Source organism: Epithele typhae (genome assembly GCF_022376455.1).
Source record: "Epithele typhae strain CBS 203.58 chromosome Unknown BXZ73scaffold_297, whole genome shotgun sequence".
NCBI classification, from domain to species: domain Eukaryota; kingdom Fungi; phylum Basidiomycota; class Agaricomycetes; order Polyporales; family Epitheliaceae; genus Epithele; species Epithele typhae.
In genome coordinates, this window is record NW_025954488.1 from 1 (window position 1) to 20,273 (window position 20,273).

A 20,273-nucleotide genomic window follows, 5' to 3' on the forward strand; every position below is an offset into this window, starting at 1 on the left:
GGAATGGAGCGCTCTTGTACGGCGATGGAGGAAGCGAGCTGCCTCTCAAAGGCGGGGAGGTCGCTGGAGATGCGCTCGTGTATGCGTTGCTTTCGGCCTGGGTCAGGGTGGATATATGCGCTCTGACGCGACGGGAAAACTCACCTTTGTTTGCCTAATGGTGTCGTTGAGCTCAGACACCCATGAGGAGGCTAATTCCGCACTCAGCGCCTTGGCCGAGGTCTCAGAGACTTGGGTGAGGATTTGGGTTGAAACATCACGAGCATCTTTCTTGCGGGGAAGATGCGAGGGCAGAGGGAAGGCCATAAGGGTTATGTTACAGGTAGAGCCACGATGGGAATGACCGTGGCTGGTGGTGGCAGGAGAGAATCATGACAAGAGTAAGACGCGCTTCCACGTCTGCATACAGCATGCACGTCATAAGTTCCCTCCCGAGCGCTTGACCAAAGTTACCGAAGTAAAAATGAGTCGACCCAGGCTCGAACTGAGGACCTTCTGTGTGTTAGACAGATGCGATAACCAACTACGCCATCGACCCATACGTGCACTGATTATGGGAATACTATGGCGTACCCCTGCTCAGGAAAGTGCAAGCCGCCGCCGCTTCCTTACCATGCGTCTCGTCTTCTCCCATGCTCTCCTTCTCCAACACCGCTCGTTCTTATCGAGAAGCCTTTATCACTACTCAAGCACTCACCAATGTGGTTTAACTCATCGGTCGTGCATCGGAACGACAGAAAATGGCCTACCCGCATGACCAGCATTGAGGGGCATATTCTTGGAATAGTGTGTGTATGTTTGCTCGTCCTCGTCGCTTGTAAAGCCAACCTTGTCCCGCTCCCAAAGATATATGGCTTCGGGCCCACACTACTCCAATCCGGCATCGGGTGCCGTACTTTAGTCACTGACCCTACCGATGATTCAACGTCATCAGCGACCGGACTCCCCGAAACTCGCATTTGTCTGTCAGCATGCAGTAAGAGATTCGGTGCACACTCGGATGAACGGGCTATATGTCGGCTCCCTTGAGCATGTATACAGCTATCGACTGACGACCAGTTGGAGCTTGTTTTCCCGAGGAAGCTTCTCTGCGTCCTCGGAATCAGCATCTCGGGCTTGGGTTGGCCTCTAATAGGTGCACAACGGACTATGACGCGGTATCATCTTCTATCTCGTCCACGGGTAGCCGAAGACTACTCGACACCTCGGATATATCGTCTTCACATGGATCACGCAACATTCAAACAGGCCTCAAAACGGTTCCGAACACTCACGTGTAAAGACGGTGGTCCATACATGCAGCAACAAGCAGCATGGGTGCAGAATCCTGTCTGCTATAAAAGAAGCCCCGAGCAATGGTCAACCTGCAGCACTCCGTGCCTCACAGCATCACGATGTTCAAGTCCGCCCTCGCTCTTGCTGCGTTCGTCGCTTCAGCGGCTGCCCACTGTACGTCCCTCCTCTACCCTTCCACCATTCTTCAACCGCTGACACCCGCCTTCAGACACCTTCCCCTCACTCGTCGTCAACGGCACGACGACCCCCGCCTGGATCAACGTTCGCCAGACGAACAACTACAACACCCAAGCGCCCGTCACCGACGTCACCTCCGCCGACTTCCGCTGCTACGACTCCGAGACGGACCCGACCGCGGAGACGATCACCGTCGCCGCGGGCACCGAGATGGGGATAATGTCCGACGGCACGATTTACCACCCGGGCGTCGTGAACGTCTACATGGCCAAGGCCGACGGCGACGTCACCGACTTCGCGGGCGACGGTTCCGTCTGGTTCAAGGTCTACCAGATCACCGCCGTCACCGACGGGGGCTCGAGCATCACCTTCCCGGCCGAGGGTGTCCCGGGCGTGACCTTCACGCTCCCCGCGGCGCTCCCGACTGGTCAGTACCTGGTTCGCATGGAGGCGATCGCGCTCCACGTCGCGCAGACGTTCGGCGGCGCGCAGTTCTACGTGAGCCGTTGCTGCTGTTGGCTGTGGTCTTGTGCTAACACATTCGTACAGGTCTCGTGTGGCCAGGTCAACGTCGTCAACGGTGGCAGCGGCACGCCTGGGCCCCTCGTCGCCATCCCTGGTGTCTACACTGGCTACGTGCGTGCTTTTCCTGCGTTTTCCTGTTTAGAGGCTTATCATCTCGCGCTGCATCCTGCAGGAACCCGGCATCCTCATCAATATCAACGTGAGTTTCTTTATGACGGTCTCGCAATCTCGATACTCACCAACTCTGCTACAGTACCCCATCCCCACCAACTACACTCAGCCCGGTCCCGCCGTGTGGTCTGGGTGAAAACCTTTGCATTCGCTCTGCATCCCCTGTACGCTGCTTCCGAGCCTGCGCTCCGTAGTCCAATAAGCACACGTTCGCATAACCGTTCCGGACGCGAAGCTCGTGTGCGCCACGCCCATCTCAAGACGTCCGCATGTCGGCCCATGCTTTCACTGTCCACCGGCCCGTCCGAGTCGTGCACGGCTCTCCGGTTCGAGCACAAAGCCTCTTCCAAACGCCCACCGGCTTCGCCCTGCATTGAAGTCGAAAGCAACTGCGGCTTCCGAGCCTGCAGGGCCGCGACGAAAGTCACAAACGCCTTGGCCCGCCCGCCGGTACCCGTTTTACGCTGCTGCGCGGGGTTACTACAACTACTTGATCTCCCGCGGCGAGCCGCACGAGCACAGTCCGCAGCTTCCAGCTATACGCGTCCAGGATCTTGATTCTCGGCATACAGCAGTGGATTGGCTCTCGGAGGTTGCCGGCCGCCTCCGGACGTGCGCGCTGGGTTTCGCGCTCTCGTGTACTCCGTCCATGCAGCGCAGCCGACCCCTCTGCCCTCGCAGACTATCCTGGGGATTGGCCAGAAGCTCGGACACCGGCCCACCCCGCGGCCGTGGACGAGCGCAAAGCGCGCCGTCCAGGGCGGGGGTGCGGAGAGTGGATGTCGCCGCGTGGGTTAGGGGCGGATTTCGGGGGTTCTGGGCCTGGGCCTTGGAGCCGCTTTTGAACGCCGGCGGCGCCCCGGGGACGGAGGACGCCCAACGGGACACAAGGAACTTCGAGCCTTCGGTCACTGGAAATTTGAGGCGCGCGGACGGACGCACGAGGAGTCGGCGGCGACGAGATTGGGGCGGGTGCGTGGAACCGATCCTGGTGCGTCGTCCCAGAGCGAGGGTCGGGGCTTGGCTGCATGTGCGTCCAATTCGGTGGAATGTGAATGCGCGCGCGAATGGCACCCTGCGGGGCGGCCTGCTTGGACGGGTCTGCGCTTCATTCTGCGAAATGAACGACACCTGTTGCCCGCCGCGCGAAGAAGGGGCTTTCTATTGATATCCCCCGAAACGTGGTAGGCGTCCAGTACACGAGTACTAGATTCGTCCGGGGATACAATGGATGCGGGAGCTGTGGTTGTGAAGGATCTCTCTGGGTTGGGCAGAGTCCAGACGTGCCTGAGGTCGCCTAGGTCGCCTAGGGGAAGTCAACATCAGCGACACAAGGTGAAGATAATGGCTGAACGCACTCAAATAGTGATGCACTAATAATGATCGTAAGCTGCGTCGCGGGGCGCACATGGGTACGCCGTTGGTCGGACACGATGTGCATAGTACGACCATGCGCAGCAGGTGCGCGCCAGCCTCGTACCCGTTCATCCGGGCGCAGGCACGACTCTATCCTGAAGTGGGTACGCCCCATTCAGTGTTGCATCACGTACGGGCGCGACATGATTCTGATTCCTCATGGTGCTGCGTTCGCGAGGCGGTGCGCGACTGGAAGCCAGATTGTGTTGTGTCCCCGCCCTGTTCCCAGCAATGGCGAGGCGTCCGCGGCGATTGGAGGAAACAATGCGGATTCTGGATGAGAAGGGGGTTTGTTCTGCTGATGCCGGCGAAAACATGGTGCGCAGAATGCGGCTCACCGGTTCCCGTAAGCAACCAACATGAGGCTCGAGGAAATGCATCCACGATCTATGGTAAGGTCGCATGAGATCTGTCACCTGCATATCGGTCTACGGCGTCCGAAGGTTCGGCGATCATAAACAGGGCGGACATTACGGGCAGTGAGAACCGCCTGAGAACGAGGAGCTCAGCTCCATCACAGGCCTTGCAAGGGTGAAAAGACGAAGCTCTGGGAACATAGCGCAGAGGTCAGCATGCAGCGCCGTGCGCGTACCGTCGCGCTTGGGCGGCTCGGGAGCATATTTCCGTAACTCACAGCCCAGTTGATCGCGCGTGCTTGGTGCGGTCAACTAGGGTCAAAGCGACGACTGTGGTCGTAAACGAGAGGGGGCCGCCAAGCAGGCACGGTACACGCTGAGCGCATGGGTAAAGTGGGGGGTCGGGGCGGTGGCCTGCGCAGCTACCCAGCGGTCTGAGCCGGTACCGCTGTGCATGCGCAGGCTCAGAGGGTGTCGACGGGCTCGGTGGTCGACCGTGCACAAGCCTCGCACATTGGCCACTGCGCGAAGGTGAGAGCAACAAAGGGAGGGGAAGGAGACAACAGCGCGTTTGTACCTACAAAAGCGCGGCGATGTGGCGCCGTGGTGGGCCGCCGGGAGTGCTCCGGGGCCGGGCCCCGGAATGAAGGCCGCGGCGCCGGCTGAACAAAGCGGGCCCGCTCGCGCTCCGGCCCCGGTTTTATACCCAACGCCTGCTTGGTCTGTGGCCTGCCTCCCCTCCCGCTATTTCTTCCCGCCGCCCGAGCCGTCGTTCCCTCGTTCCCCACTTTCCTTCCTCTAGAGCTCGCCCACCATGTTCGGCCTCCTCTCTGCTCTCGTTCTCTCTCTCGTCGCCGGCTCCGATGCCCTTACGGCCCACCACGGCGCCCAGCTCCGCCGCCACAGCGGTCTCGCCCGCAACTCCTACACGCCCCGCTCAACCTCCTACAAGCTCGTTAAGGAGTACAAGGGTGACACTTTCTTCAAGTGAGTAGCCAACCTTGCCTCGCGCGCGATCGTGGTCCCTCCGCACCTGTGCCTGGAACGCGCGATCCCCTGCGCGGCGCGAAATCCCCCGCGAGTCCGACGCAGATCCCGAGGCCATGTCTCAGATGCCATTCGCCCCGTTCAATCCCAGCCATGACGCTAATCACCTCTCCGCTCGCAGCGGCTGGGACTTCTTCACCGACTCGGACCCGACACACGGGCTCGTGAACTACGTCGACGGCGACGCGGCCAAGTCGCTCGCGTACGTCCAGTCCGACGGCACCGCCGTCATCGCCGTCGACCAATCCAACAACGTCGCCGCTGGTGGCAAGCGCAACTCCATCCGCATCTCCACCAAGGACTCATGGGCGCGCGGCCTCTTCATCGCCGACATCTACGCTATGCCCCACGGCTGCAGTGTCTGGCCCGCGTACTGGTCCCTCGGCCAGGGCGCCACCTGGCCCGACGCGGGTGAGATCGACATCATCGGTGCGTCCGCCTCTCCGCGCACATATATCCTGCTCACCGTTCACCGTACGCTACAGAGAACGTGAACGAGGCGACGAGCAACCAGATCACCCTCCACTCGGGCGCAGGCTGCACCCTGGACAAAGCCACCAATGCCCTCGCGAAGTTGGTCTCGACCACGTGCGCGTCCTCGAACGGGAACAACGCCGGGTGCGCGTACTCGCAGACGACGAACAACACCTTCGGCCACGGGTTCAACATGCAGGCCGGCGGTGTCTTCGCGCACACGCTTGAGAGCGACTCGATCTCCGTCTGGTACTTTGACCGTGACGCGATCCCGTCCGACATCTCGTCCGGCTCGCCCGACCCGTCGAGCTGGGGCACCCCCACCGCGTTCTTCCCGAACACCAACTGCGACATCGAGAAGCACTTCCTCAACCAGAGCCTCATCTTCGACATCACCATCTGCGGTGATTGGGCTGGCTCTGCCTTCTCGGCGACCTGCTCCGGCACCTGCTCGGACGCCGTCGCTGACCCGGCCAACTTCGCTGGTGCGTTTGTTTCTCCCCCCTCCACTATCTTCCCTCTAACATCTGTTTGTGCACCCCCAGTTGCGCAGTGGAAGATCGCGTCTGTCTCCATCTACCAGTAGATGTCGAGCATGACCTCGAACGATTGCATATCTCCGATGACCCGGCGGCATTCCACATACCTAATATCGCCTACGCACCACACACGCACGTCGCTCTCCTGTCCTTTCTCTCGTCTCGTCTCGTCTCGTCTCGGTCTCCTCCATTGCTCTCCGTTACCTATACCCCGTCCCCCGGCCGGTCTGTACCGCTCTCTCCCCAAACCCCACGCCTTTTTGCGTAGGGCACTTTCTTCTCGAGCGGGGACGGGCGTTTTGTACACCCACGCTCCCAGAACGCGCGCCTGCGCGCCTTCTGCGCCGTCGGGCCGCGACACGCGCACACATGTGTGCATCGCGGCGGCACGTACTTGCCACCCGGCATACATTTTTAACGCAAGTGCGTGTCTCGTACTGTACTTGCGCGCGCCGGCGAGTCCGGTCCCACGCCCGATGGTTTTTTTTTGCTTCCTGCGTTCTATTTCTTTACTGGCATGTTACCTCCCTGGGGCCGGCCGCGTGTTCGGCCGTTGAGACCGCTCTCTACATGCTTATACTGTGTATATATCATCCACTCGCTTATCTGCTCCCTTCCGGATTTACTTTACGCTCACCATCACGACCTACACATTCCACACACCTTACCACTGTAGCCATTTACTTCTCAATGCGCCGCGCGGTTGCTCTGTACAGAATACATCGCTCATTTAGACCAAGTACCCCCCTCCGTGCGCGTGTGCCCACTTCCTTCGCCTTGAGTTCACGGGTGGCCCCACCGCGCACGAACGACGGACGAGGGACTGGTCTCCCAAGACTAGTTCTCGCCATCCCGCCACCCCACGTCCTTATATCCCCCTCCCAGCGCTCGACCGCCGACGAAAATACCTACATGCTGCGTGCGTACACAGCATCGCGGCACCGCGAGAGATCCTGGATTCCTAACCTCGGCACGTTCTGCCTCTGCGCGTGGGCCCTGGGTGATGCTTCCCATGCTCGCCGCCCGCCGCAGTCGAGTGGCACGGTACTGGCTGGTGCTGACTGGCTGGGAGATCGACGGGCGTCGGGCGTGATCTGGCCGCGCCTGCCCGGGCACCACGCGGGCTGCGCCGTTGCCGTCACTTGCGTCGGCGGAGGGGGGGAGGGGGGACTGTTGGAAGCAATGTACATTGCGATCGCGCGTTCGAGCATCAGTCGTTGCGCGATTGGGCGTTCGGAGCGGGAACCTCGCGAGTTATGGGCATCACTGTCAGTAATCAGCCATACCAAATGCGAGTGCCGGAGGAGGAGTGGAACGGGCCCACCGAAGCGTTCCGTCCGCCATGCATCATGCCACGCTCCCCGTGCGATGTGAGGACGTTGCCAGGCCGCCGAAAGGGCGGTGCCGAGTGCCTTGCGAGTTGCGAGTGAGATCTGAGAGGCGGACTGAAGTTGGAACCTTGGGCTGTACCGTCGCATGCTTGACCGGAATCGCTGAGCGAGGCGGCGGCGCGAGACCGGGAGGAGGCGCCGTTCCCGAGACGACTGCGCCGGCGCTGCGCGACTCAGGCCCGCCGTGCGAGACGTCCATGCGCGGTCTGCTGTGCTTCTCGGAACCGGTTCGCATCTGCCGTCGGGCAGGAGGGAAGCCGATGGGAGAAACGAAGTGGCGCCGGCAGTGAGCTCGACTTGGGGCTAAGTACGGAACGTCCGTTCGTCAAGGGTGGCGGCACGTTCGCGGCGCGGAAAGGAGGCACCGACGCCGGGAATCGGAAACATCGAATATGGCGTTGCGCCGTGCGCGTGGCGGGATGTAAGTACCATGCGCGGATGATGAGCCTCGGGAGCGGCTAGGTGACCTCTCGCAGGCGGCAGATAGAAGACACACTAGAATAGAGCACTGCGGCCGGTGAAACAGGGTGCTTCTATGCCTCATCGTAGCGACAGATCCAGTAGAAGTATGGATGAATGAACCGCGGCGTGCTTCACGTCTGACACAGAATGTGGATGGGTGTAATGTCCACACGGTATTGCTGCGATCCACAGATGCTTGGTGAGGCGGAACAGAAAGCGGGAGAAAGAGTCTTACCTCTTGAGCAGTTATCGATGTGTTCGTGATGTTCACAACAGTTTCTTGCAATGATAGTGGCTCCACGGTCGCGTTCGTGAGCTTGCTCTGAGTGACAAGGGCATCGAATAGATGAGCGGCAGTTAGAGATGGATTGTTACTGATTTCCACCCCGTCATACTTATCCTGTTGGTGATAAACTACCACTTGCACCCCAGCATGCAAAGGAGGAATAAGCAACGTCAACATGGACGTCGTCGGGAGCAAGCAGTGCGATGGAACAAGCGCCGACCCTTCGTGCCCAAAAACTCAGACGCGCGCTTACATTCGCGCTCGGAGGGTGCATGCGCAACAAGGACAGCTGTGCAACTATATAGACGCAAACTACACTCTAGTGCTCGCACATATTGAAAAGCGCCTCGAAAGTCTCCTGGTTGTGTCCCTCAGCTAAGACCGACCTCTCGTGCATGAGCTTCAACCGATGCTCCTCCGCCTCCTCCCTCGACATCAGTCCGCTGGAGCCCTTCACGTGCTCTCCAAGCGTGTCTATCAGCTCTCGAGGCAGCCTCTGCGTCAGCGACGCATCCTCCAGCGCATCCAGCGCCCACTCCGCCTGCTGCGGCGGCACGTCGCTCGTCGAGTGGATCGCGTCGATGGGGTCCACGAGGAACAGCGCGACGATCTTCCGGTGCCCGGGCCGCGTCCTGTCCGCGAGCTCGAAGGCCTCGACCCGGTGCTGGTAGACGTTGGGGAACACGACGCACTTGTCCTCCGCCGCGACGACGCTGCCGATCCGCTGGTTCAGCGCCGAGTCGCGCCCGAACCCGAACACGGCGAGGAACCCCCTGTTGTCCCACTGCTGGTGCGGGATCATGCCGCGGTCGCCGTCCCCGCCGATGTGCTGCCGGAACGCGAGCCGGCTCTCGGTGATGTTCTCGACGGAGTGGTAGTAGAGCCCGGTGGCGACGATCCGCTCGTTGAGCATCCCCTCGACGTGCCACGAGCCGCCCGGGTACGTCGGTCGCTCGGGAGTGAGATGGATGTTCGCGAGCTTGACGATGACTTGCACCGTGCGGCCCCGGAGGGTGAAGGAGACGCGGCCGTCGTGCGGGGGCGGGGCGAATGGCGGCGGCTCGGGCACAGTCGGCCACATGTGCAGCCTCTCCCATTCGCTCTCGGCTTCGTACAACGCGTCCACGTCCTTGATCTCGGAAGGATCTGGTTGCGGCGGTTCCGGGACGTCACGGTACCAGAGATGTACGAAGTTTTCGAGATTCAATGCAGAGAATGGCAGTGGCCGGTCAGACGATACCGTGTCCTCGAGCACGCGGTCGAAGAGGGGTACAAAGCGCGCCAGGATGCGCTCGAGTGCATTATAGAGGGGCCGGTGCCGGATAGGGTGCAAGTTGTTGATGTAGCCGAGTGCGGAGACGGCCCCGGTCTCGGTGACCTTGAAGTCGGTGGGGAGCCACTGGTAGGCGGGCGACGCTTCGCTCTCGAAGCTCCCTATGTCCCACCGTTTGGTGACGTAGTCCTGTTGAGAAAGGATCCCAAGAGAATCGTCCTTGCCGTCCTGGGAGGGTGGGCGGAACAACGAGCGGCCGATGCAGAGACAGTAGAGGGAGGGATGGACAAGGTCGAGAACCTGCCGATCGGTGTTCGGGTGCCAGTCTTTCTCGTCGTCAGGGACGTCTTCCAGTACAGAGACGGCATGCACGAGCTGCTCCTTGAGGATTGGGTCGATGAGGGACTGGGACTCGTACACCTTCGGCACGCAAGAAGCCTAAATCCGACAGTGTAAGCGAGAAGCAATTCAAAGGAGCAAACGCCACTTGCAAACATTCCCGTGTTCGGATCGCGCACTGCAGCCTCATACTTCAGCTCGTCGAAGATGTAGGCGAGCTGTTCTTCGGACAGCGAGTCGCATGGCCAAAGCTTGATCCGATCAGAGAGTACCGAAATATGCCATTCATCCCGAACGTCGTACTCTTTGTCTTCGAGTTTGACGTACTGCTGTCTGCGACGCTCCCCGCCCCAGAAGTGCTCGACCTTTGCGAGGTCGTCCGCGACGATCTCCTCGCGGTACTTGGCGGCGATAGCTGGATCGTTGATCTTCTCCCACCAGCGAGGCTTGGCGCGGATGGCGCCCGAGTATTGGCGCATGCGGAGCTCGACGAGTGTTATGGGGTCGATCAAGGGCCTGTCGAAGGGGGTGGGGAAGTCGGGGCAGCCCTTCGCGTCGAACGAGTCTGGGATACACTTGGGCACAGACGAGTACAATCGTCGTTGGCACGGACCGTCCTTGTTCCGAAACTTGCAATCAAAATGTCTGCAAAAGCCCAGGCGGGCCCACCTGACCGAATTGTTTGGCAAAACGGATTCGGACTCGGACGCCCTATCCAACCCATCGGTCCGAGCGAGAACGGTGAGTAGGGAAGAGCACAGACGCTGCCTACCACTCACCAAGCGGAGAACATCGGAAGTAGCTGCGGGGTGGTCAAGGGGTGTGTTTTGGAGTGAGGGCGTTGTTGCTCATCGTGGTTCGAGTCCAAGGGAGGTCCCGGCGTCTTTCTCCTGTCAACCTCGCGCCACGGCGACGTCATGCCCCTGTGGCAAAAGGAATCGCTCATTCTCGTCGCTCACACCATCGCGGGTGGTAGGTACGCCCAGAAGACACAGGAAAAGATCGCGCTAGCCTGCCTCGGCTCGGCTCCTTCAAGCGTCCACTGAATTCTGCGCGCCCACAGCCCCCTTGCCCATATCGCCCATCGGGTAGGTGTCGCGAGCCGACACTGCATCGTGCAGGGTGCTGTCTAGCGTGGAGGTGTCCCCGGCCCCGATGGTGAACGACCCGTCGAACGTGTTCATCGCCCTTGCGAAGACTATGGAAATGACGTTGCCTTGCCCGCCCCATGTATCCGTTAGGTCTGTTCCGCTGGAGATGAGCTTGATCGAGCGTGCATTCGACGCTTGCAAGTCTATGAGCAGGTGTGAGACGAATATCGTGTTTAAGCTGTAAGAACAGTGTGAGTGAGAGGCAGCAACATGAGGACGAGAGCTTTACGGGTCGGTGAATGTGAGAATGATGCTGAAAGCATCCGTGGCAGACTTTCCGACCTGTTTCATCATTCAGTCAACAGGCTATAGTGATCGCGAATATCACCTCACATTGGCAACTGTGAACGTGACATGCAGCAGGTTCAAGACGAGCAATATGCTAGGGTCAATATCAGCCCCGATACGTCACTGACACATTGTTGATAACTGACAAGAAGTATAATGTGCCTTTATAATAAAAATGTCAGCCAATTGCTCCATAGGGACATATGAACAGTCTCACCATCTCGCAAGAGTATCTGTGCCAACGACCGATGAGGTTCAAGTAGGCTGTGCCAAGTGACGAACTCTTGATCATATAGCCTACGCCACGTTACCAGAAGCAGGATTGCTTCTGCGCCGACGACACACGAGCGGGAAAGGATGGTCACTAGAACAAGCGCATGAGATGAGACACAGGACGGGGAGCGAAAGCAGAAGACCGCATACACCTGCATATTAGGCGGTAAGTACGACTCTCAGCTCATGTATGCGTGGGACGTACTGTACTGGGACCTCGTCGGTCGGGTACGTGAGCCAAGTGGAGCAAGAGCCGTCGTCGTCTACCATCCCACTGACGCCCATGACACCTTGCGCCTAAGGTGGAAATACGGATCAGATCCACGAACGCGGGATCGTGCTCGAACTGACCATATTACAGAAGATCGGCATCATAGACAACACAAAAACGACCGTTGAAAGGGCCAATTTCTGACACAGCGCATACGTGCGCATACAGTTGAACGCTAAAAATTCGGAAATTGTCAGTGACGACTAGATCCATGACTTCGTCTTAAGAGCAACGCACCAGCCCAGGGAAAGTACACCAGCGAAGTGAAACCCCAAAGCGTGCGTACGTACACATCACAGCTAGAATGAAATGAAGTCACACATTAGTCCCGCGTTCTTGGATCGGTGAGCTTAATATTCGTACTTCTGCACATCGTCATGTCGGCATTCAAAACGGTCGTAAAACTTCGTAAACCAGCTGAACTCGCACTCACAAACTGCCCGTGAACGTCAACATACACTAATATGTAGTGCAGGACGTGAAGATATCTGTTCGCGAAGAACAAGAATGTTGCCCCCGAGAGACCAGAACCTCGCCAGAAGTAGTCAATCTCTTGGCGTATCGTGAGCAAGTAATCGTAAAAGAAGAGGGCTGAAGGAGATGCCTTTCGTCAAAATCACGGCTTTCAGCGGTATCAGATCGACGTACTGAGAGCGACGGCCGGAGCATAGCCCGAAGGACTCGTCGGAGTGGGCCACATCACTTGCTACCTGTTCATTAAGAGGCGGCGGTCCTCGCCGGGTAGGGCCACAACGTGGCGTGGACGGTCGGGGTGCACGACGGTAGGAGTAAAGGCGAGCCGGTCGGTGTTTAGCTGCATCAGCAAAGGGCGTATCTTCTTGTCACGCATCGCGGGGTCTGACCGCGCTCGGCGCTTCCTGATAAGGGCATACCGTCTTTTGTCTGCTAGACAGCTGATGGTAATACATGGCAATCAATTGTCTGCTCTACTATTGCTTGCAGAGCATGGCATACGGAAGATGGACCAACGCCCGCAAGACGATAGTTTGACATGTATGATAACGTATGGTGAGATGGGAATACTGGTTGGCACATTATATATATTGCACACTCCTATCGTGCATTCCGCATGGCTCGCGAGCGCGCGGTCGAGCATGCGCACTGGCGGGCAATGGGGCCGTGGCCGTCGGCGCGCTGGCCCAGACGTCGACGAAGGTGAGGGTCGGGTGGGGCGGGAGGCGGTCCGCGTCCGAGACGTCGTTCTCGCGGCCCTCGAAGACGAGGTGGCGGAGGCGGGGGAAGAGGTGAGCGCGGAGCACGCCCGCCTGGACGCGCGTGACGAGCGGGAGGACGAGCGCCGTGGCGGCGTGTCGGGCGTGCCGTCGGTGTGCGTGGAGGCGGCGGTCGAGGCGTGCCGCATGGGGCGAGTCGGGGCGGGGGCGGTCGAGGCGGTCGACATCGTACGCCTTTGAGAGGTCGAGCTCGACGAGCTCGGGGAGGGAGAAGGGCTCGCGGCCGGTGGGGTGGTCGACGTTGTTCGCGAGCGTGCGGAAGTGGGCGAAGTGGGCGAGGACGTGGAGCGCGTCGTCCGGAATCGAAGGCTGAGCACGGCTTGAGCTGCCTGGAGGGCGCTGTTGGCTGCGCGCTCTGCTGATTCCGGACAACGCACCCAGAAGCGCCGCATCGCGATAGGCATGCATAGTTTTAAATACTTTGTTAGGGTGGTGGTAAAAGCGGAGGCCCATGATAGATGGAGGTGGGGGCCATTGCGCGCGTTCAGCGCCTGCGCAGACAATAAGACGCGTCGGCGCGGGCTGCGCGTCTACTGAACGCCTCCCGCAACCGCCATCATCACTCCTGGTGCCACTCGCCTCACAGTCAGGTATATGAAGAGCACATACCTGGTGCGACATCTCCATCCCCATTTCCTCCTCTCATTTGATCACGATCTTCCCCAGCCTTATGCAACGCCCGGGGTGAGTCGGACACGGCCACAGGTCCCACCACACCCCGGGTGGCAGGTGGCTCAGAGAATGGGATCAGGCGCACACCGGTACGTAGCCCAGTCATGCGAATGTGTCTATCTGAGGTCCAATCACGCGATCAGGCTACCCTTGGTGCCTCCAGTCGGACTCACAGCAAGCGCCCCGTTCCGGCTCATGTCCCGCCCCTGCCGCTCCAATGCAGCCGCTTCGTCGCGCCGATGGTCCTCGTCGCCCCCTCTTCTTGCACCCGGATAAGTACGTCTTATTCTATATCTCTTTGTGTTGATGAATGACTAGTCGCTCAGTTACTGCCAGAAAGTCCTTGATGCGAAAATCGAGACTTTCGAGGCCAAAAATTACTTTACTGCAATGTACAACCTCTGTGAGGTCGACCCGACCAGGCCACGGGCTCGAAAAGGGCTCCTCAAGGGCGAGTTGATACTCAAGGTAAGCGTCAGGTTTGTACCATACGACTCAATTAACAGTTACATATTGTTACCAGGCTTACTGGCAAGGCCTTGTACGGCAACCCGACGGCTGCGATCCGCGGCGATGCCGGCGGGTTTCTCACTCGGAAGCAGCCGGGCCAGAAGTCCGTCGCCGAGAAGACCAACGTGGATGCCGACAGCTTCACGCTGTACTCCGTCGTCGCTACAGCAGCGCTGGTGAGCTCCTCGGCGACTTCGTGTGGCGTTTGCTGATGTGTATTGCGTCAGGTTCGCTTCTACGTAACAAGTGAGCCAACCTGGAGCGACACCGATGGGCGCTGGGACGTCAACGATTTCGTCAACGGTTTACTCAAGTCAATGCGGCAGAAGCCCAACTGGGCTATGAAGCTGAGGTCTTGGTGAGTCAAGTGAGTATCGCTTTTCCGTGCAGTCTCACTGCTCATCGAGACGTCGACTGACTTATACTACCTCAGAGAGCTTTTTGGGAACGGCCACGAAAAGTGTGCAGTCCGTCCCCCGACCACTGCAGGCGATCAGATGCTTGAAGAGAGCGACAACGAAGCGGAGACCTGCGACATCGATGAGCCTTTCAGCGACGCGTCGGGCGGCAAGGATTGAACGGTATTTATTGCATGCGCTTATCTCCGGCAGCACTCACTCATCGTCTCGTCTTACAAACTCCGATGGGCGTTCAAAGTGCGGAAAGCTCGCGATTGAATTTTGTTCTTGCGTCTCCATACCTCCAGTAGTCTCGTACTATATCTGTCATTATCTGATAGCTTCTTCTGAATGATTACTGTGTGTTTTAATCGACCACTATCCAGCCTGTGTGTGCTACAAGATGCGATCTTACATGCCAACCTATGACAACGGTCTGAAATCATTGCGTCAGATTACCATGTCCCGCCTTGTGTATGATCGGACAACTACCATGCGTGCAGCCAGGTATTGCCATCGTCTCCCTCGTGTATTGCCATCGGCCCCCTCGTGTATTACAATGCGCGGCGGGAGAAGACAATTGTCCGACCAACCGGCGTCTAGCAGGCGGTAGATTGCCATGCCAGACGACCGATGGCCGTCTACGGCTACCACCCTGTAATACGTGATATGTCTTGTGATTACTTACCATGCAATACGGCCGTTGATCACGCACTGCAACGCATTATCTTCAAATCCCCCGTTTTGCTGATGTGGGTGTTATCTTATGTGTTCCTGTGCCGATCGAGGCTCTCCGAGAACCAAGACCCGAAACCCAAAATCAGATTGTACCTCGCCCGGCCCGAGAACCCTGCCGTTCCATACAGTTGAGACCTTGAGGGGGTAGAAGCCAAGTGAATGACGTGCTCGACTGAAGAATCAGGTGAACGTTTGAACGTTAATGTCAGCTGGGCGAGATCGGACACGAATGCTGTGTGCGATAGATTAAGAATACTTATATATACACGAAACACGTCAACCTACAGTCCCAGCTGCAGCTGGCGAGCAACCCTTCTTCATACAATGACCACGCACACCCGACCACAAACTCGGTGTGCAGATCATGAACTTATGGCAAGCAGGTGTGAACCTCCCGGCTGCGGTGCCGTCATCCATCTGCATCCCTTGTCGTAAGCCCGCTACAATCACCGCAGTATACAAGAGCATACAGTCGAGCGGAGTTGAAACACTCACATTCGGCAGGTCTTGGCGTAGCCCGCGCTCGCGAGCACGTTCACCCGGTACGGGCTCCACTGCACCTTCCTTATCGCGTACTCGTGACCCGCGAGGTGCATCTCGCATACATACCCCTCCCACTGCAGGTTTCCCCGCGGCCTCACCCGGACCATGCTTGACCATGCGACAGTCCCAAATCTTGACAAACGGGCGGTACTTGTTCCAGTCGAGCGAAAGCACCTCCCCTCCTGATGTGGGCACAGTGAGCGCGGGCGCAGTCAGGGGCGCAGCGAACACGTTCGCGCCCGGGGTCGCGGGCATATACGCCGGCGCGCGGAGGTCGAAGGTGCCGTCGGTCGAGAACGTGGCAGTCACGTCGGGCTGGTGCGGGGAGAAGATGGCTTGATAGACGCAGGAGGTGTGGGCTTGGAGCGCGGTGAGAGAGCGAGGGCGTTCTGGTGTCCACTATGCGAAGGTGGGTAGGGGCACTAGTGCGGCGAGAAACCGTGCAGGACGTACGAGCTTCACTGTCCCGTCCCACAGCGATAAAACGAACTGGTCTTTGTTGATGTTTAATCAGTCGATTGAAAAATACTTCGTGCGAGTGCTCTTGCCAGGCACGTATTGGAAAGTCTTAGGAATTCTTGCGGAACTTGGGATCTGGAGGCCGCACTGGGGGAGTTACGATGGCGACATACCTTGATCATGACATCCCATAGCTTTGTTGACCGATCTCCTGACCCACCCGGCTGGTTTTCGTGAATCTCCGACCGCGCAGCATCGTATGGCAGGCCATCCTTGAAGCGCTCAGGTACGGCAGACCCACAGCACGCAAAGTACTCACAACTGGTCCAGATTTACTGAGTTTGTTTCCGGAGGACTTGATCCAAGATATGCCAAGGGTAGTCTTCCGTAAGTTCCTACGAGGCCATAATAGTTTGCGGCGGAGGCGATGGCAATCCGCCCATTGTGAAAGGGCGACCAGGTCATGCCATAATGCGCGAAGCAAGGCGTATGCATTGTGGCCGATTGGGGCTGTTTCATGAGACTTTAGACCGAAGGCAGATGAGAGAGGTATAAAAGCGAAAGGTTGCAGTGGTGGAAGCGATCGAGAGACTCGCCGGCCCGGACATTGGATTAGCGCCAGTCACCACAGCACCAAGTTCGTGAGTACTTTACCGGCTTGACCTTACCCTCTTCCTTACCCTTTCTGCTGGTCTCTTTACACTCTCATGATCATTCTGGGATATCCTCGCGTAGGAGTATTGAGGACGAATCCGAATGGGACGTCGACGCTTTCACGGCCCTCTCACTCATGGCAAACGACCCTCCAAAAGAATCACGTGGGTTCTTGGACACAGTGTACGCTCTCGGTTGATCTCAAGTTCGTCGGAGTCGTCGCTCAGGGCATGTGGTTGAACTACGACCACGCGGGGCGATAGCCCAACCATTCTGGTACATCAAGAAGATATGGTACGTCAGTGTCTGTCTTTGCGACGGATACTTGTCGTGGACGTGCATATGTCTATGTAAACACCATTGAATATCGACCAAACACTTACCCTCGTGCTCAGACTTGCTCTGCTCTGAAACGCGGACCACTCATACCCTTTGTGGAGTAAGATTGGCCTCCGAAGCAGTGTTTAGAGGCCTCTCCGAAACGCCGCGTCTGTCAGTACGCGCCTAAACTACATATGTGAGGCACCGAACAACATTTCGTCTACATATTGACATCAATACAGGCAATGCCGGGGCCTCGAGTTGCACTTAGGTGGACCGCCCCTCATTCGAGTACAGTCTCGTTTCTTCACCACTCCTGCTCCAGCGTGTTGACGACTTTCCGCGACACCATCACGAACCACGCCCTCCTCCCCGTCTCCGGATCGATTCCCAGCCATCTTCTCTCCGTCGGGCCCGGTCTGGCGTCAGATACCCCGTCTTCCCGTACAACCGCTTCGCGATCGGGTCCCCCACATTCAGCCTGAGCGCACGCTTGAAGCTTGACCCCCTCCGCCGGCCCCGCGTCCGCCTCGGTGTAGTGTCGTGGACCATCGCCTCCGTCACGTCCTTCCTCCGCGCGCGGGGCGCGACGAACGCGCACCGCACCGCGGCCATCCGGCGCGTGAACCGGCCGAGGACGGCGAACGCAGCGGAGGGCGCGCCGCCCTCCGCGCCGTCGCGGCAGATCCACACGCGCCGCGGCGCGGGTCATGCCAGTCCCAGGACTCGGCCAGAAAGGCGATCAAGGGCGGCGTGAGCGCGTCGAGGTCGTCCGCAGTCGCGATGATCGGCGCGTAGGCGGAGGCAGCGATGCGTCCGTGGCGTGGGTGCCGATGGAGGGGTAGAGGGAAGGGGTCCAGGTGAGCGTGCCGAGCCCGCGGGCGTGGAGGAGGGCGGGCCAGGCGGGGGCGAAGGCTTCTAGTATTTCTTGCTGGCCGAGCATGTCATTAAGGGCAAGAGGATCTTTCGGCGAGGCGTGCGGCTGCGGCTGCGAGGGCTTCTTTAGGAGACAGGAGATGGTGGGTGGTAGTGGACAGCATGTTGAGGTCAATGCAGAAATTCATCCATCCTTCGTCGTGCTCCTTGCTTGCGGTGAACACTGAAGAAAGCGGGAGCGTCAGCGGAGGCAGCCTTCAAAAAATACGAAGCGTTCGTTCGAGCGTGCCATACTGACCCCTTAGGCCTTACATGCATAGAGGCGTGTTACCAGAGCCAGCTTCGCAGATTCGACGCGTCAAATTGGGAGTGACGTGAACTTGGGTGGGTCGGCTTTGGGTTATGGGTGTGGATACTGCCGATCTCCTTGCCAGGATGTCTGTGGTTCATGGGAGCGAGCTAAGCCTGGCACAGCCTGTCGAAACCGTGGAATTCACCGAGATATCCAAAAAGATTTGTCCGCCTACGCATGAGTCGACCCAGGCTCGAACTGAGGACCTTCTGTGTGTTAGACATATGCGATAACCAACTACGCCATCGACCCATGACAGCAATGCGGTTGCATATTGTGGAGACCGCAAAGACATTTACGTTCGCACAGATCGGGATCCATCCTGCTCCCACAAGCCTATATATATGCGGCCGCGTCTAAGCCAGACCGCCCATTGTGTTCAATCCGTCACCAGAGCCACCGGAACGACGCCATAATGCCCTTGGCGAGACCTCCACCAACTCCTCTTGTAGATCCAGGCTCCCGCGACTCCTCGGATTGCGAGCCGTCGCCCAAAAAGAATGTGTTCGCGATACACCAAGGCTACTCCCAGATTCTCCCTCGTCTCTACCTTTCAGGGTACCTCGCAGCGATCAACGAGCAGCAGCTGCGCGACATGCGCGCGACGCACATTCTCTCCATCCTCGAGCTCGCTCCGCCCTTCCCGCCCGCGCTCGTCGACGATCTCCACACGATGCACGTCTGCCTGGCCGACGACGACGACGCGGACATCCTTTCCCATCTAGGCGCCACGACCGCGTTCATCGCGTCCGCGTTGCAGGCCGAGAACAACGTCGTGCTAGTACGTGCTCCTCCACCGGCCCACTAGCTACGGCGCTCTACATGCTGTGATTGTCTGACGCTGATCATGTCGTGTGCCGCTGCAGGTGCACTGCGCGATGGGCATCTCGCGCTCCCCGGCCGTCGTCTGCGCGTATCTCATCGCGACCGAAGGCATGACCCCGCGCGACGCGCTCGACTTCTGCCTCTCCAAGCGCGACATCATCGACCCCAACTTCGGCTTCCGCCAGCAGCTCGAGCAGTTCCACGCCGCGCGCGTCCGCGCTGCGCCGCCGCCTGGCGCCGGCGTCTTGGAGGTGCTGCGGGCGATGGGCCTCTCCACAGACGAGCGACGACATTCTGGGGTGGGAGCGCGACGGGGGAAAGCGCAGCGTCGGGCTGATCGCGCGCCCGTCGACTTCGTTGGATAACTTGCATCCGTTCATGACCGAGTTCGGCACTAATACTGTAATACTTAACTTCGCGGACCTTCGAACAAAATACTGGAGACGGGAGGTATGGTTTATTGATCTGAGCGCATGAGTAGACAAGAGCCTTAGCAGAAGTGGATCATAATCGAGGTGGGGTCGGCAACCTGTCGTCGGGATCCTCTGGTGGTAGTTTGACGATGCCGCTGTTGAGCAGCTCCGGGAAGATGTCTGACTCCGCGGTCACTCCTCTGCATGAATGGCGCGTGTCAGCGCGTACTTCCAACACAACGACCGCATACAACCACATACAGCACCTTGCGCACGACATCACGCATGACTGCGCTGGTTGAGATGCGAACGTGCTCAATTCCTAGAAGGTTGTCCGCGCGCGAAGCTCCCTCGTTCAGAAGCAGCACCGGTTTGCGCTGCTCGACGGCTTGCTTGACCAACCTGGGAAGGCAGTGAGTTACATCACGGGGGCGTTCACACAACCAGGGCACACACCTGAATGCAGAAAATGTGGCCAGAGTGGTACCGACGACGAGGAGCTGCTTGCTGTCACTGATGACCTC

At 58.8% G+C, this 20,273-nt stretch overlaps 1 protein-coding gene and 2 non-coding genes across 3 annotated transcripts; 1 reads left to right on the forward strand and 2 right to left on the reverse strand.

Annotated features, from left to right (window-relative positions):
* Nucleotides 1–464: 464 nt before the first annotated feature.
* On the reverse strand, nt 465–538 carry BXZ73DRAFT_t233. Its single transcript has one exon. It is a non-coding gene; the product is annotated as a tRNA-Val (tRNA).
* A 13,339-nt stretch (nt 539–13,877) lies between these two features.
* Nucleotides 13,878–14,748, forward strand: BXZ73DRAFT_109924 (uncharacterized protein; the record flags this gene model as incomplete). Its single annotated transcript, XM_048017315.1, has 6 exons — nt 13,878–13,936; nt 13,987–14,128; nt 14,197–14,346; nt 14,398–14,416; nt 14,497–14,528; nt 14,578–14,748. 6 exons carry the CDS (start codon nt 13,878–13,880, stop codon nt 14,746–14,748), a joined length of 573 nt encoding a protein of 190 aa, XP_047870696.1.
* Nucleotides 14,749–18,689: 3,941 nt separating this feature from the next.
* BXZ73DRAFT_t232 lies at nt 18,690–18,763 on the reverse strand. The gene has a single exon. It is a non-coding gene; the product is annotated as a tRNA-Val (tRNA).
* Nucleotides 18,764–20,273: the final 1,510 nt, after the last annotated feature.